The sequence below is a fragment of the Streptopelia decaocto genome, assembly GCF_964273445.1.
Source record: "Streptopelia decaocto genome assembly, chromosome: 5".
Lineage (NCBI taxonomy): Eukaryota > Metazoa > Chordata > Aves > Columbiformes > Columbidae > Streptopelia > Streptopelia decaocto.
In genome coordinates, this window is record NC_138659.1 from 40,254,372 (window position 1) to 40,268,193 (window position 13,822).

Genomic DNA, 13,822 nt, shown 5'->3' on the forward strand with positions numbered 1-13,822 from the left:
CAAGCTGGAATATCAGTTAATGCGACCATCTTCAAGGGGAAAAGGCAATTTCTTTGAAACCACTGGAGCAGTTTTGGTGTCTCTCTCCTCTAGGCTGTTTAGAAAAATAGTATTTACACAAACATTTGCCCAGCTTTAACCAATTCTGCCTCTGCAATGGACCAGAACTCCTTGGCAATTAGCAGAGCTGTGCCCTCCCACATACAGAGCTAAGTTTAAATTTGACATTCCCTGGAACAACTGTTATTCTAACAAAGCCTGGGCTTGAGTCTCCCCCTGCTCTGGAAAGTTTAGGTTTTTATGCTTAATAAACTTCAAAGGACTAAAGTAACAGATAAAGTACAACCTTAAACAATTTGAATAAAATGCTGCTCTGTGGAAACCTCCCAGTCATCATGCTGGGCAGCACCGCTCAAGCTGGCCACGTCCAACTCAAGGACAGCTTTCTAGTCTCATACAAGTCCCTCCTGGCCACCTCAGGGATGATGAACTTCCCAAGGAGCCAGGAAAGGGCAGTGCTTGGCAATGCCCTGCTTACGGTTGCTGATCCTACCAAAAATGCCTGTCCTGCCTGCTTTCACACAGCGATGTTAAGTCTGAAAGGGCTCATATGTGCTCCCAGTTAGTAACACATTCATGACCAGCAACATGAGGAACAGAAAGACAGATAATGGTAAATTATTTTAGCTGCCTGGGCATGGAATTTCCCACAAACACTAAGGAGCAAAGCACTGATTTTTTTAAGGGCATGGAGCTATAGTGGCATAAGGCAACTAAGACCCTTCAAAAGCTTTAACAAGTGGCCTGAACACTTTCATTTCACACTTTTGATTAATTCAGTTTCAGTTTCCTGATATAAGTTGACCTGCTGTAGTACCAAACATAGAGAAGACAAGGAACCTTTGCTGCTTTGGTTCTCTGATTTGTTTTTCCCTATTCCTACCAGTATATACATCCATCCCAGTGCCTGCCACATTTTTGTAAGTGCAGGATGCTCCAAGCTCACCCATTTACAAGGCATTTGCACAGGCCCATCTCACCTCTGACAGCTTCCCATTCCAATCCTGGCTTTAGTTTTAAAGTAGTCTTCTGGTTTGCAGAGCTCTCCCACAATTTGCTCCCTCCAACCTAGAGCTTCACAGTCCTAGAGCTGGGCCCACTGGAAGCCAGAAGCTTTGAAAACCTCCGTGACATCTTTCCCAATCAGCAGAATTTGGAGTTAAGCAAGAGACTGGTCTGGCCAGGGACCTGAGAGCAGATCTGATCTGGTTCCTACAAGCACAGTACTAGGCAGTGACTGGTACTCAAGAAGAGCCAAATAAAAGCAATTATCTTATCTATTAAAGCAGAGGACTGTTTATACACATGCTTTTAATGGTGTCTTCTGCTTTGAGAAATCTTAAGGACTCCTGCACTGCAATCCCAGCTCCCTTCCTCATGAAAAGGCTTCTTGCTTATCTCCTGCTGCAAATCTAATGTGAGATTTTCTGCTGATGGTATGTGATGGTCACAACACTCTTCAAAACAGAGCTCTGGGTATTAGCTCTGTATGAAACAAACCCAGGTAGCTTTGCATTCCACTGACATATCAGTTTCCTTGGGCCTGCCCAGACGCAGGACTGCTCTACGTGTCTATCACTAATTTTTAAAAACCAAAGCACTTTATTGTTGCTTCCAGGAGGCAGCAGCTAAATGGGATCCCACCGACCTTTGGCAAAATTTAAGCTGCTACACACCAAAGGTTAAGCTCCACCTAATTTTCTTTTTACCCTCCTTATCTTTCTAAGACATCTCCAGGTAGGGTCCATTCAACACCACAGCCCTCTGCAAACATGTCAAGGCACTCCTTTTGTGTTGGCTCAAAAGGAAAAATGCCACTTCATGACTTGCCAAGAACAACTGTTTAGCTAAGTCCTGGAAGATTCCCATCTACAAACATCTGCACCTTTTACTCACCTGACTTAGGGTGACTGAGAAAATTCCAGGCAATGGCTGTTAAATGCCACTGCAGCTGAGCCCCCTAGAAGGTGACATTGTTTTATATTTCATCCAGAGACTTGAGGACATTTTAAATCATTCATACTGTGAAGGTCTGCTATAGAGAGTGCTTTTCAATGCACTCGCCTATTATTAGTAACAAAGATACTCATTTCATGTATCTTTGTTTAAGAGAAACACGATCCCACCAATTCCAAAGAAAGAGCTTCATCTGTTAAGGACTTAAACCAATTTGTACAGGTTGCTGTTTTTATTAAGCCTGTATTATGTCCAACAAGAAGTACATGGGAGTGTGGTATTACAGTTACAGATGACAACTAAGAATTAGTAATCAAACAGATAGCGGACAGATAAGAAATGACTCTCACAAGTACTCTAACTGGAGAGCCCTTAAGTATGACATATCACACAAAATCATGACTTGGCACTACTAGGTATGCAGTATATATATATCACATATGTACAGGTAATACTGTCTGTCAGGCCCCACTAGGTCCATTCTATGGATATACATGATAACAAAGTCAGACAGATTTCTCTGCATCTCAAATCCAATGCTTGTTTTCATTCACTTTTAGATCATTGACTGACAGGGCTGGACTCAGAGGTCCTGTACTGTTCTGTGAATCTGGGTGCAAGCTGGAAAACACCGTACATAATCTCTGCTTGTTTCTCAGATATGTTTTTAAAGCCTCATCGAAACATCTATACAGGGACCAGGTGGATAAGGCGGGGGATGATATTGAAAATGAGCTGACTATCACTGTTCTGCTAAACAGAAAGACGTAAAGTTTGCAAATGCTTTAACTGTGAAGGTGTCTACAGTTGGTAGTAAAAAGCTAGTCATCTGACCACTCTAAGTTCCCATATGTGATTTTAACCAATCTTTTGTTCCCTGTTTATAAAATGGCTCTCATATGCTGAAGCCAAATATCTACTTTAAATATTATTTTATTTACAATACGTGGAAGTGAAAAGACCCCTTTATATCTCAATGCACAAACCAGAGACTTGTGAAATTTTACAACAAGTTAAAGATGTTGAAGCCCTTATAACAGACAAATGACTCATTCAAGTCTGATGGAAGGGTCCATACAGATAAATGTCTGTTTATCAGGGTAGGTTCGAGAATGCCTTTGCTCTGCACATGACTTCTCATCATCAATAGATATTGGTACTGGATGTGTGAGTGGCAGATTACGGTTGTTGTTGAATTACAGCACTCACTCAAAATTTCTACATCTAAGCAGACCAGCCTAAGATTCTGGAACTCACATCGAGGTCCATGTCAGTCCAGTCATCCACTGCCTTGCCGAAAAGTGAAACAAGAATCAAGCACAAAAGCCCTTCAGCAATGCTTGCCATGATAAAATATATACAAAAAATGGAGGCTGGCAAACTCGAGGAGTATCAATTGGCCATAAAATAATAAAAATTGGAGTGTGCACAGGTCAAAGTATTGCAACAGCTACCAGTTTCACAGTCAGGGAATATAAAGCAAAGAGAGGTCCGTATTGAGGACAAGACTGTTAACAGAAGAGAATGAGGTCAGGAAACCTCATGCTCCACCTATGACTTATACTGCATCACAATGCTCCTCACAACTTCAGCTCTTCTGCAGAGAGCACAGACACTGCTCATGTCATACGAACAGATCAGGCCCATCATTTCAGCCAGGGTCACTCTCAACCAAAGCTGGGCTCCAGGTATGCCAGAGGGTGTGATCTATGCTGGCCTTGCTGTTTGCTGACCAGTAAGCTGTTGCCTGGTTTCTTCTCTATGAAGAATATGCATCCCTGGTACATTTTCATCAAAGGTAACAAAAGCCCCTAAATAAGAGAGAACATCTGTCACTGAGAAAAGGACGGGAGCTTTGAGATAAAGGTGGACTGATGCTACTCTGGATGACATTCTCACACAAGTGATCCTTCCCCTCTGCTCGTTTCTGCTCCCATTGGTAGACCTGGCTCCCTGGTCACCAAGGCACCGTCCTATTCCTGCTCTGCCCCAGGTACAGGGGTTCATCTTCTCCAGCACTGCTAAAGCCATCCCTTTCCCCCTCATTCTGGCACTAAAACTCAGCTCTCTCAGGCCAGCCACCACTTTGAGATCCCTGCTTCTACACTCGGTCCCTTCGAGCAGATCTGAACCGCCGTGAAAATCAGCCGACTCCCTGAGCACTCCGAACACGCCGCTCTCCCTCCTGGCCTTCCCTTGTGCTCTGGATCAAGTTCAATCTCTCAGCCCTCATTTTCGTTGCACTTTACAACTCACGGCAATTACTGTTGGCTCATAATTGCTGTAACGATCCATCTATGGTAGTTATTCATTCATACATACCCATGAGCACACCTACACACACCCCTGTACGTAAGCATGGTATGTGCTGATTAATGAAAGATAGAGCAACAATAAAAGCCAAATCAAGCATATATTTTTGTTCAGAATGTCAGATTTGTGTTTCACAAAAACCCAGCCACACCCATGCTAACCAACAGGGCTGCTGAGTTCCAGAACAATACGCTGCATTGTATAGAAGGAAAACAGTGAGTTTGGTATTTTGGTTCAAACGACTTTCAGTTTCTCGATAGTGCATTTCTTCTTGTCATTTCTCTACAGCACAGATATGTCCCAGATTACTTCGTAAACAAAGCAAAAATAATTTCTTTCATCCAACTGTGGCAGGAACTGAACAACTTAATCTGATCATTGTGTGCAAAGAAAATATTTCCAATGACGACATCTTCCTATGTCAATTGGTTTTTATTACAGATGTCATCTCGATGTGCCATATTAATGCAGCTCTTTCTTCTCATTTCAAGATTTTAATCTAAGTTTGTTGCTCTAATATTTTATTGGTTCAAAATACATGCTGTAAAATCCATGGCCATCAAATTTTCCTGTGAGCTAAAAATAAACTGCTCTTGTCAGATACAGTTAGCCGATAAAAAGTGTCAGAGACTTCTCTGAATTACTTTGATAACTTCCTGTTTATGTGGTACTGACCCTTGTCTAATAAAGATCTTTTACACTTGGAATAAGAGAAGATACTGCAGCATACTATTCTTTAATGGACAATGCTGATTACTTTTGAAAGCCTTTAATACATTTCCCATATTAGACATGAACAGATGTCAGGGATGTTGCCAAGTGAAATTTCTTTTATGCAATCTTGGCTTGTTGTACAATAATAGCCCTTTCTCAACATGGGAAAAAATTACAGACCCAACTAATTTCCTTGACAGGGAAGAGTTACATATGTTTTCCACTTGTAGTTTTTACGGCAAGTTTACAATTTTGCCAAACCTGGAACTAATTGGGACCATTTCCAAGAACGGTCCAATAAACTCACAATGTGTACAGCTAGCCTAAAATGCAGCAAATGATTGTTTGCTTTTACATTTTTTTTTCTAACAGGGAAAAGTTAGATTGCACAATTATTTCATTTAAGTTACTTAAACACTTACTGTTTCATATCCTCCCAGTTTTTGAGCAGCTTGAAACATAGTCCAAAGGTTAACTGTTAGAGGGACAATAAGTATTTAGATAAGCATTGCATTAACCAACATATTTCAAAGAAATGTAAATTAAACAGTTTTTAAATAAGAAAAAATAGAGAAAAAAAGCTCACAGCCCCTCAAAAAGCTCCTGTGAAACATTTTCCAAATAAGTATTTACATAATCTGAAGAGTAAATATTAACACACACTCTCTATATATTTTTAATTACACAAAAGAGAACACACTTAGATTCCTTAACAGGACTGGAAAAATACACCGAGACAAAGGTAATGGGCTCATTTGACTTTGCTGATAAGAGGCAACGTGTAATGACTGTTGCGTGTTTCCATAACTTTGATAACAAAAATTACTCATTGGGAAGAATGTTGCTTTTAATTATTTGCTTAATACCGATTTCATTAGGAAGCAAGCATGAGCCACACACTGGCTCACAGAGAAAGCCTATCGATTAAACAACAATATCCAGTATTTACTGCAGCTCTGATAATGGCCTCCATAATCAATAAACAATACGCTGCATTCTAACGGGTCCTGTATGAATGAACCCAGAGGGAGCACAAATGAGAATTGCCATAATAATTATGGCATGGGTGGTTGTGCCTTGCCCACAGCTGTGGGGTTGGAGGGACAACTCAATTCCAAAGATGTGTTGGGAGATGCTTGTTTCTTCCTGCAGAACTTCTCTCATGTGCTTCTCATCCTGGCCCACAGTCACATGGGGGCACTGCTTGCTGCTGGTGTCTTACTTTTATTATTTTATTTTATTTTCTATTTTTATTGCCAGAAGAAAAATTGATGTCTTAGCTCTACGAAAGGTGTATGCACTATTCCACCAACAAACAGTGATTCCCCTTAGACGTGCTACCAATACTTCAGGCCAGACTCAGCGATTAGGCTGTGGACCATGGAGGACGGGATCTCTTCCTCTGCGGGGGATGCTCTGTTGTAGTGTTTGTACTCCTGCTTCCCACCAACCTATTTATATTGGCAATGTTTGCACGAGTCTCGCTGGACAAATACAGAGCCCTGTCCTGCAAACATTTCTGTTCTTCTCAATGTACTTACTCTTGGCATTTCAGTATCTGCCGGATCAGGCCCCTAATTTATAGTGAATGTCAAGGAACTTTCCGTGTATTTCAGCTAAATGTTGGCAGAGGGCCCTACCCCCAGTGGGGAATTTTAGAAAGAATACTTTAGCTTGTCTTTCAAGTTCACCCTGTCCCCATGCTTGAGGGAATGCAGAATAAAACAGAGGGGGGAAAAAAAATCCTCTCTTCAACACAAAACGTTCTGAAAGCCTCATTGAACCTTGTACTGTTTCAAAGCTATCAAGAGCTTTGCTTAGGCCTTGATTTAATCTGAATCAATGCATAATGCAACGAAGCTGTTCATAGTACATTAATTTTACTTCCATTTCAAGCAGCCAGTTTTCAGACAAACACTGTAATCATTCGGAGTTATATAAGTTTATAATGGCTGCTGGAGGCCTGTTGCAATCAGTGCCAATTGCTATTAGGTATGTAAATTGTTATGTAAAACATACAGGTTTGACATTCTTCATCAAAATAACACATGGTTTTAATCTGGGAGATAAATTAGAGTAAATAATATTTCAATGCATAGAGTTTTCCCTTTAAGGAAATAAAATATCCTACAATCTATAGATAAGAAGGAAAAGTCCCCCCATTTACAGCTTTTGTTGGTAACAGAAAGATCTACATTGCGCTGCAATATTTATGTAAAATTTAGTTACAACTGTATCTTCCCCACATACAATTGCTTTACAGATTGTGGCATTACAAGCTGTACATGCCAAAGCAATTCTAAACATTGCATTCTGCATTAAATAGATACAGTCTGGTTTTATATTCTCCACAGTCAGTAATTTATTATCTATAAACACATTTTGGGGCTTAAAAATACGATAGCTTTTGTGCCTTTCTTGACCATTTTTAAATGTCTTCCTTTAATATTTGTCCTTTCATAAAGAACATCTGGGCACAATAAAGATACGTCATATTATTAACTCAGAAGAAAGGCATTACAGACACTGCAGATTTACAAAACAGAAAACTAGAGAGTTTTCAGCATGCCTATTTCTAGTCATAATCAGTGGATTTAAACCTATAAATATCTGGCAGCAACTACCCCAGAAGGAAGAGATGCAAATCTAGGCATAAGACAGTGAAATGCCTGGACTGGAAAATGTGTAGATATAAACGTGGTCCCCCCATCCGTAAGGCTTTAAAATAGACTTCGTGTGCAAATGCTTTCTCCAGAGAAGCCAAACCATTCTAAAATGCCAACAAGAAAGTGAGAAAATGGATACTTACTCTGCTTAAAACCTAAATAGGGTATTCGTTCAATTGGTGTTTTCCTTTCTTTCATATATTTATAAAGAGCCACAAGGAAAGCCTGCTCATCAGCTCTGCATTCTTCACCTACGGCAATCTTTGCTTTATCTTCACTTGAGCCTTTTTTACAGTTGCTGTTGTTACTCTTGGGTTTGGGCAAAGCTGACTTAGCCTCACATTTTACCTGGGAAGAGAAAAGATGTCATATCAGATCTGGGTAACCTTTAATTTTCACTTAAGGAGTAAAAACCCTCTCCCAAGCAGAATGGATTGTTGAAAAAAAATGGAGGCCAAACCATGCAACTGTGTTTGAGGGGAAACAAAGGAAGCTATTTATAGAGCTAAATGTCTTGTTCTGAATCTTAGTCACAACATTTTTAAATAGCCACATCTTTAAATCATTATAACCCATTGGTAATGCTCTCCAGATCTGCATTTTTATGACTATACATTGCTATGTCACAGACAGCTCCCATCTCTCACATACACTTGCCATTAGCAAGTCTAATAATAACCTTCGTTCCAGGATTGACACTGAGCATTGTCAACTCCCGTAGACGACCCTTGGAGCTGAGGGTGCTCAGCCCTTTCCAGGAATGCTTGAGCAGCCAGCTCTGAAACGACACATTTTTCTCTCCTTTGGCCCACCAAAATAGATGCAAACCTTGGCAAGCCTTACCCAGGCAGATCAGAGGCTCTGCTGTAGCACGGACTTGAGTGGGGCTGAGCATCTGCTTAAACTTAAGCACAGCCCCTAGTATTTAGCAGAAGGAAGAGGCTGGTAGCCGGAACCCTTCCCGACAGACGCCGGCAGCCCCAGTGCACGCGACTCCCAGAGCTCCGGTTCTCCCACCAGCCGCCCCGGCAGCCCCGTGCCAGTCAGGACGTCAACAAACTGGAACTGCTTTACTTCTCATCAGTATTCAAACATGGGGAAAAATGTCCAGTGAGAGCAGCTTAATCCTGCAGTCCTCCTGAAGATAATCCTCTCATTGAATTGAGCAAATTACAACTCCGGCATTCGCATAATTTATGTATACAAAAAACAAATAGCAGCACCTTGCAAACTGACGTTTAAAAGCCCACCATGACCAAGACGGGATTGATACATTTCCAGTGAAATACTGGAAGTCCTCTAATACAGAGCAGTGGAGATAGTTACACACATTTTGGTTTGCACCGTCCCTCCATGCCCCATCCAAGGCATGTCTTTTGTGCTCCCAGGGGGAGCAGGGAAAGTGCAAGAGCCAGAATTTGGTATTTCAGGAGGACAGCAGAGGAGAGCAGGGTATCTCGCTGAACAGGAAGGCAGGAGCTCATAGCCAAGTAAGTCACTGACTCTCGTTCACTCTCCCCACTTCCGAACCAGGTGCTTCCTGGGTACTTGTTGACATTTTGGAAGTAAGTGCTATGAAGAGCATTACGTAAATGCTTGTAAACAAACATCTCATTGGAAAGACTATGATATGTTTATTTTATCTCAATAAAGCTACCCAGTGTTCAGGCTCAGGGAAAGCAAAATCTTTTATACTCCTCCACAGTATTAACTTTGCAGAAAACACTGACTTAAGGTTAGCTGCCTCCATAGCTTTCCACAGATACTGGACAAAGCAACACTGGCTCCTAACCAGAGGGGAGAATGGCCATGATTTTCCAAGGTAATGGATGCTGCTGATAAATCTTCCTGGTGGATGCTGCATGGTACAGACTCGCTCCTCCGAGGCAACGCCGCAGGGACTGGATTTCCTGTGGGATTTTCCTTGACCACTTCCTGCTAAGTTTGTCTGCTGCACTGCTCGATATTCTCTGTTTGCGTGGTTCAAAGAGGTATTGTCTTCCTATGGCCCAAGACACCATGCTTTGCCTTTTAGCAATAGATGTGCTCGTTGATTAAACTTCTGTAAAGATCCTGGGTTTCATCCAAAACTCAATGGAGCTAATGGGATTTTTTTCCTATTAAATGAACTTTGGATTTCCTCATCCACTTTTCAGTTCAGAGCTGTAATCCCTTGACTTTTTTACTCTGGCTCCTCGCAAAATTATTTAACAGCTTCCACTTAATAAAGTTTAGATTACATTGTCACAGTTTTCAATGCTATACCAACGACTGGGTTAGCACTCCCACTACGAGCCCATTTTCAATAAACGTAGGATTCTTAATTTGAGCTGCAAATTTGCTGCAAGTGAAAACCTGGAATGAGTTCACTGGACCTGGGAACAATTCTTCAGTTTGTCACCCACTTGCTAAGTCAAGTCAATCAATCAATCAATCAATCAATCATCTTTTTAATGGATTTTCCTTTTTCAAACTAGACAACTCAGACCAATATTTGCAAAGACAGCCTGGGCACGGATGATAAATGAAATCAAAGCTCACTACAATGCAAGTGAACTAACGGCAAGGGATGCTATTCCCAAGGAGACAAAAGGAAACAAAAAAATGACATTAAAAAGCCACCAGGAGTGAAAAAACCCATGTTAACACACAACCTCCTTCTCTTCAGGGTACAGTGAACTGAGGTCAAAGCACCTGTGGAACTCAGAGGTGTCAAAATGCAATGGATGGACTCCAAGCAATGTCAAGTTCAACCATGCTTTGAAGAAGGCTGCAATGCTTCATCTGCTCAGGGTTCGAGGCACAAGCCTCACTTACGGAACCACCCCGCTGTCTGACAGGAGATATGGACGAAGGCCATGATCAATGATTCACGAGAACCAAAAGGGACAAATGCCATTCTGGGTAATACCGGTGTGAGTCCAGCATAAACATATAAAAGTCAGTGACAGCAATGCCAGATTTGCACCAGGCACCTTTCTCTCTCAAAACATAATTTTGTATCCTCCTAGAGGGCAAGGACTGGAGGAACGTCCTGAAGACAGAGTTTTGCGTGGCTCTGCTCTCTTTTCTGGTCTGCTCATGAAGCCTGAACGACTCCATTACAAAGGAAGAGTTTGATTTCTGCAGGAGGAGTTAAAGCTCTTTCATTGTAGCCTCAGTGTGAGGCCTCCAAAAGGAAACAGGGCTAAGGCCTCAACAGGCAACCCAGCGCTGTGGCGTGGATAAGCTGGGGGTGTTCTGAGATGGGCTCTGGGAACATCTGACCACCTCCTTCTGTGTGTTCCATCAGGGGCGTATGATCCAGGACCAAATGGCCGGTGAAGACTCGTGGGTACCCCTGTGCGTCTGTCTTCTCCTGCCAGAGGTCACAGATAACACAGACCACCGCAGACCCGCGTTTTAGAGTTTCCATCAGATAATGGCTGAGGCGCTCAGAATAAATCTCTAGGTCTGAAGAGCACGCTGGGACACCTGTGGCCACAAGAAGAGCATATCCTGGTAACTCTTCTGTACAAATGAAGTGAGAGTTTTCCTTTAGCATTTGTACTAGGAGATGTAATGAGCAGATTCATTTGGGGACAATTTCTGTGTTTAACAAGTTAATCCTTTCAGCTCTTCAAAATGGTCAGATCAGCCAGTTCTAAGAAGCTCCACAGTGCCTTTCTGCACACTTCGGATGCGAATACTCTTTGGGAGCTCGAAGCAGGTACGACAAGTCTCATGTTGGAGCCTACAAGTCCCAAAAGCATGTCCAGCACTGACGACACGTGAAGAATGAAAGCTTCCAGAGTCCTGGGAGTGTTTGGAGAGAAGAGCTTGATATATGTCTCTCCAGGAGAGCTGATCCTGCCTCAGTAGGCCATGTATTCTTGTGATTTTAACATTTCCAGCCTGGGAGGGAACCCCCCTGGGATCTTCCCCAGGAGGTACTAAAATGGATGCAGTGACCAGCAAGGACATCAAAAGCAAGAGATGGTTCACAAAAGACCCACTTCCCCTGGCAGCACCTGCAGGTCCAGGACAACATTGTCTGTCATGCTATCGCTCTATTTCTAACAAGCCACCTACACTGGAATTTATTCAGAGTTGCCTCTACCCAACCAAACGCTCTTCTGTGTCAGGTAACAGTAAAAGCCCATAAAATGATCTGCTCATGGTTCAAGGTAAACAAGGCTAATGAGAACTAAGTTGTAAGAAGGTACAAAGCTTTCTAGTCACTGGCAGCTGGGAACATGAAATTCAGCAAGCCATGACAACCACGTGGCTTCCATTGGCTTTGACAGGCTCAAACCCTCAGTCTTCAGAATGCCACTTCTGCCATTTTCTAACCCAAACTGTACCGCCACTGTGTCTCCATCAGAGCCATCACCCTGCCTCCCAAGAAATGAGGCTGCTGCCAGACACCAGGTGCCACGGTCTGAGGACAAAAGCAGCAGAACTTCTGGTCAAAAGGGATTTTAGCTGGAACAGGAATACGGCCAGGACCGCTGCCAAAATGTTTCAGCATCTGACAGAAGTGGATTTGTCCTGTTTACACTAGCAGTGTTCAACCCTGCTCTCCACGGACCCGTTGTCAGCATTAATTGGAGATGCAGTACGGACAGAGGAGAAAAACTGATTGTGAAGCCCAATATGGAGCCTGAGATGATGACTTAACATCTCAACTGTTCCAAACAACTGGAAGACCATAGGTGGATCTCCATTCTCCCCTTCCCCAAACACTCTTTCCCTCCTTCCCCAGAAGGATCTGTATGAAGTGCAATACTTCTGCTGCAGAGGGTTTCTCATTCACTGTCCTCCTCTTATTAAAGTATATCCACAGCCCTGAGATGCAGATTGATGTGAAGAGCAATGGTGAAGTCAGTGTGACTACATGCAAGGACATTTTATCATGAGCATGTCTATTATTTATAATGAAATTAAGCTGGCCAAGATAATTAATGCTATTAATATCTGCACAATGATGAGCACAGTATGACTAGATAAATAGGCGGAATTACTTCTTATCTGAAATAACCTCCCATTTGACTAGAAGGGTGAACCCAAATATAAACAGGGAGGATAAACAATTTGGTATGAAGTGTAACTGCTGTTTTTAATTATCTAATACCTATATATCAGGTACTGAAGAGGCAGAACTACTCATGCTACAGTCCTGGATGCTCTGACAACACGGTCCATGCAGCAGTTTGCTGGTAATATTTTAATATGAAAATGGGTTGGGGGAGGGGGAAACTGAGGCAAATTGAGACATTTTCACACCACAGATTTTGCACGTTCTTCCACAGAGCAAAAACATCCAGGCAAACTCTATAGTGTCTGGCAGGACCCCGCAACTCAACACACCAGGCTCCATTGCCTTCAACCATGCCTGTCTAACACGATAGTACAGACTCCAACCGAGCACAATAGGGCACAGAAAGAAAGAAACAGTGACTTAAGGGCAGAGCTTCATCATGAACTTCAGCCTCTTTAATCGTCATCAACAGAAGGCACAATTTTAACTGAACTCCTAGGGAGGAGGAGGAGGTGGAATTTAATTTGCCTTCCTCTGAGAAACTGAGAGCAGAACACTTCCACTTGACCTCTTTAACCTCCTAATCTCCCAGGACATTCACTGCCTACAACAATACCAATGCAAACGGATCTATAGATCCACTGTATTTCCTAAAGAGATGGTCACAACAATGGAAGTGTTTCTCAGATACACATCCATCTAATTTATTGAAACAATGGATTCAGGAGGAGTTGGCCTAAAAATTCAGTCTATGCAAACCTGTTTAGCTCAAAAGTATCACAGTGACAGAGTTCTGCCTCAGATAAAAATCTACAAGTACTGCTCTAAGTAATTTTCCGTCTTCACATCTTACAGTTTCAAATTAAATCACCCTGAAAGAAGCCATTTGTGCTGCCCTTTTTTTAAAGAGAAAACCAAGTTCCTATTTAAAACCACACAGACAACATAGAAAATAGGATATAAATTACACTACAGAAACTCAATTTTAAAATATTTTAAGGAAAACATACAAACCCATAAATATCTAAAAGATTAAGTCTATAAACACAAATCAATGATCCAATTTTTAGTTGCAGTATGGGCTAAGCACTGC

At 42.0% G+C, this 13,822-nt stretch overlaps 1 protein-coding gene across 4 annotated transcripts in view; it reads right to left on the reverse strand.

Moving 5' to 3' along the window:
* ARID5B (AT-rich interaction domain 5B) overlaps positions 1-13,822 on the reverse strand; it is a 113,387-nt gene that overhangs the window by 20,184 nt on the left and 79,381 nt on the right. For all 4 annotated transcript variants that reach the window (XM_082054626.1, XM_082054625.1, XM_082054624.1 and 1 more), the window contains 2 exons: positions 7,853-8,057; positions 5,466-5,518 (listed from right to left, as the gene is read on the reverse strand). In XM_082054626.1, the coding sequence (XP_081910752.1) occupies positions 5,466-5,518; positions 7,853-8,057 (258 nt within the window). The remainder of the gene's footprint in view (positions 1-5,465; positions 5,519-7,852; positions 8,058-13,822) is intronic.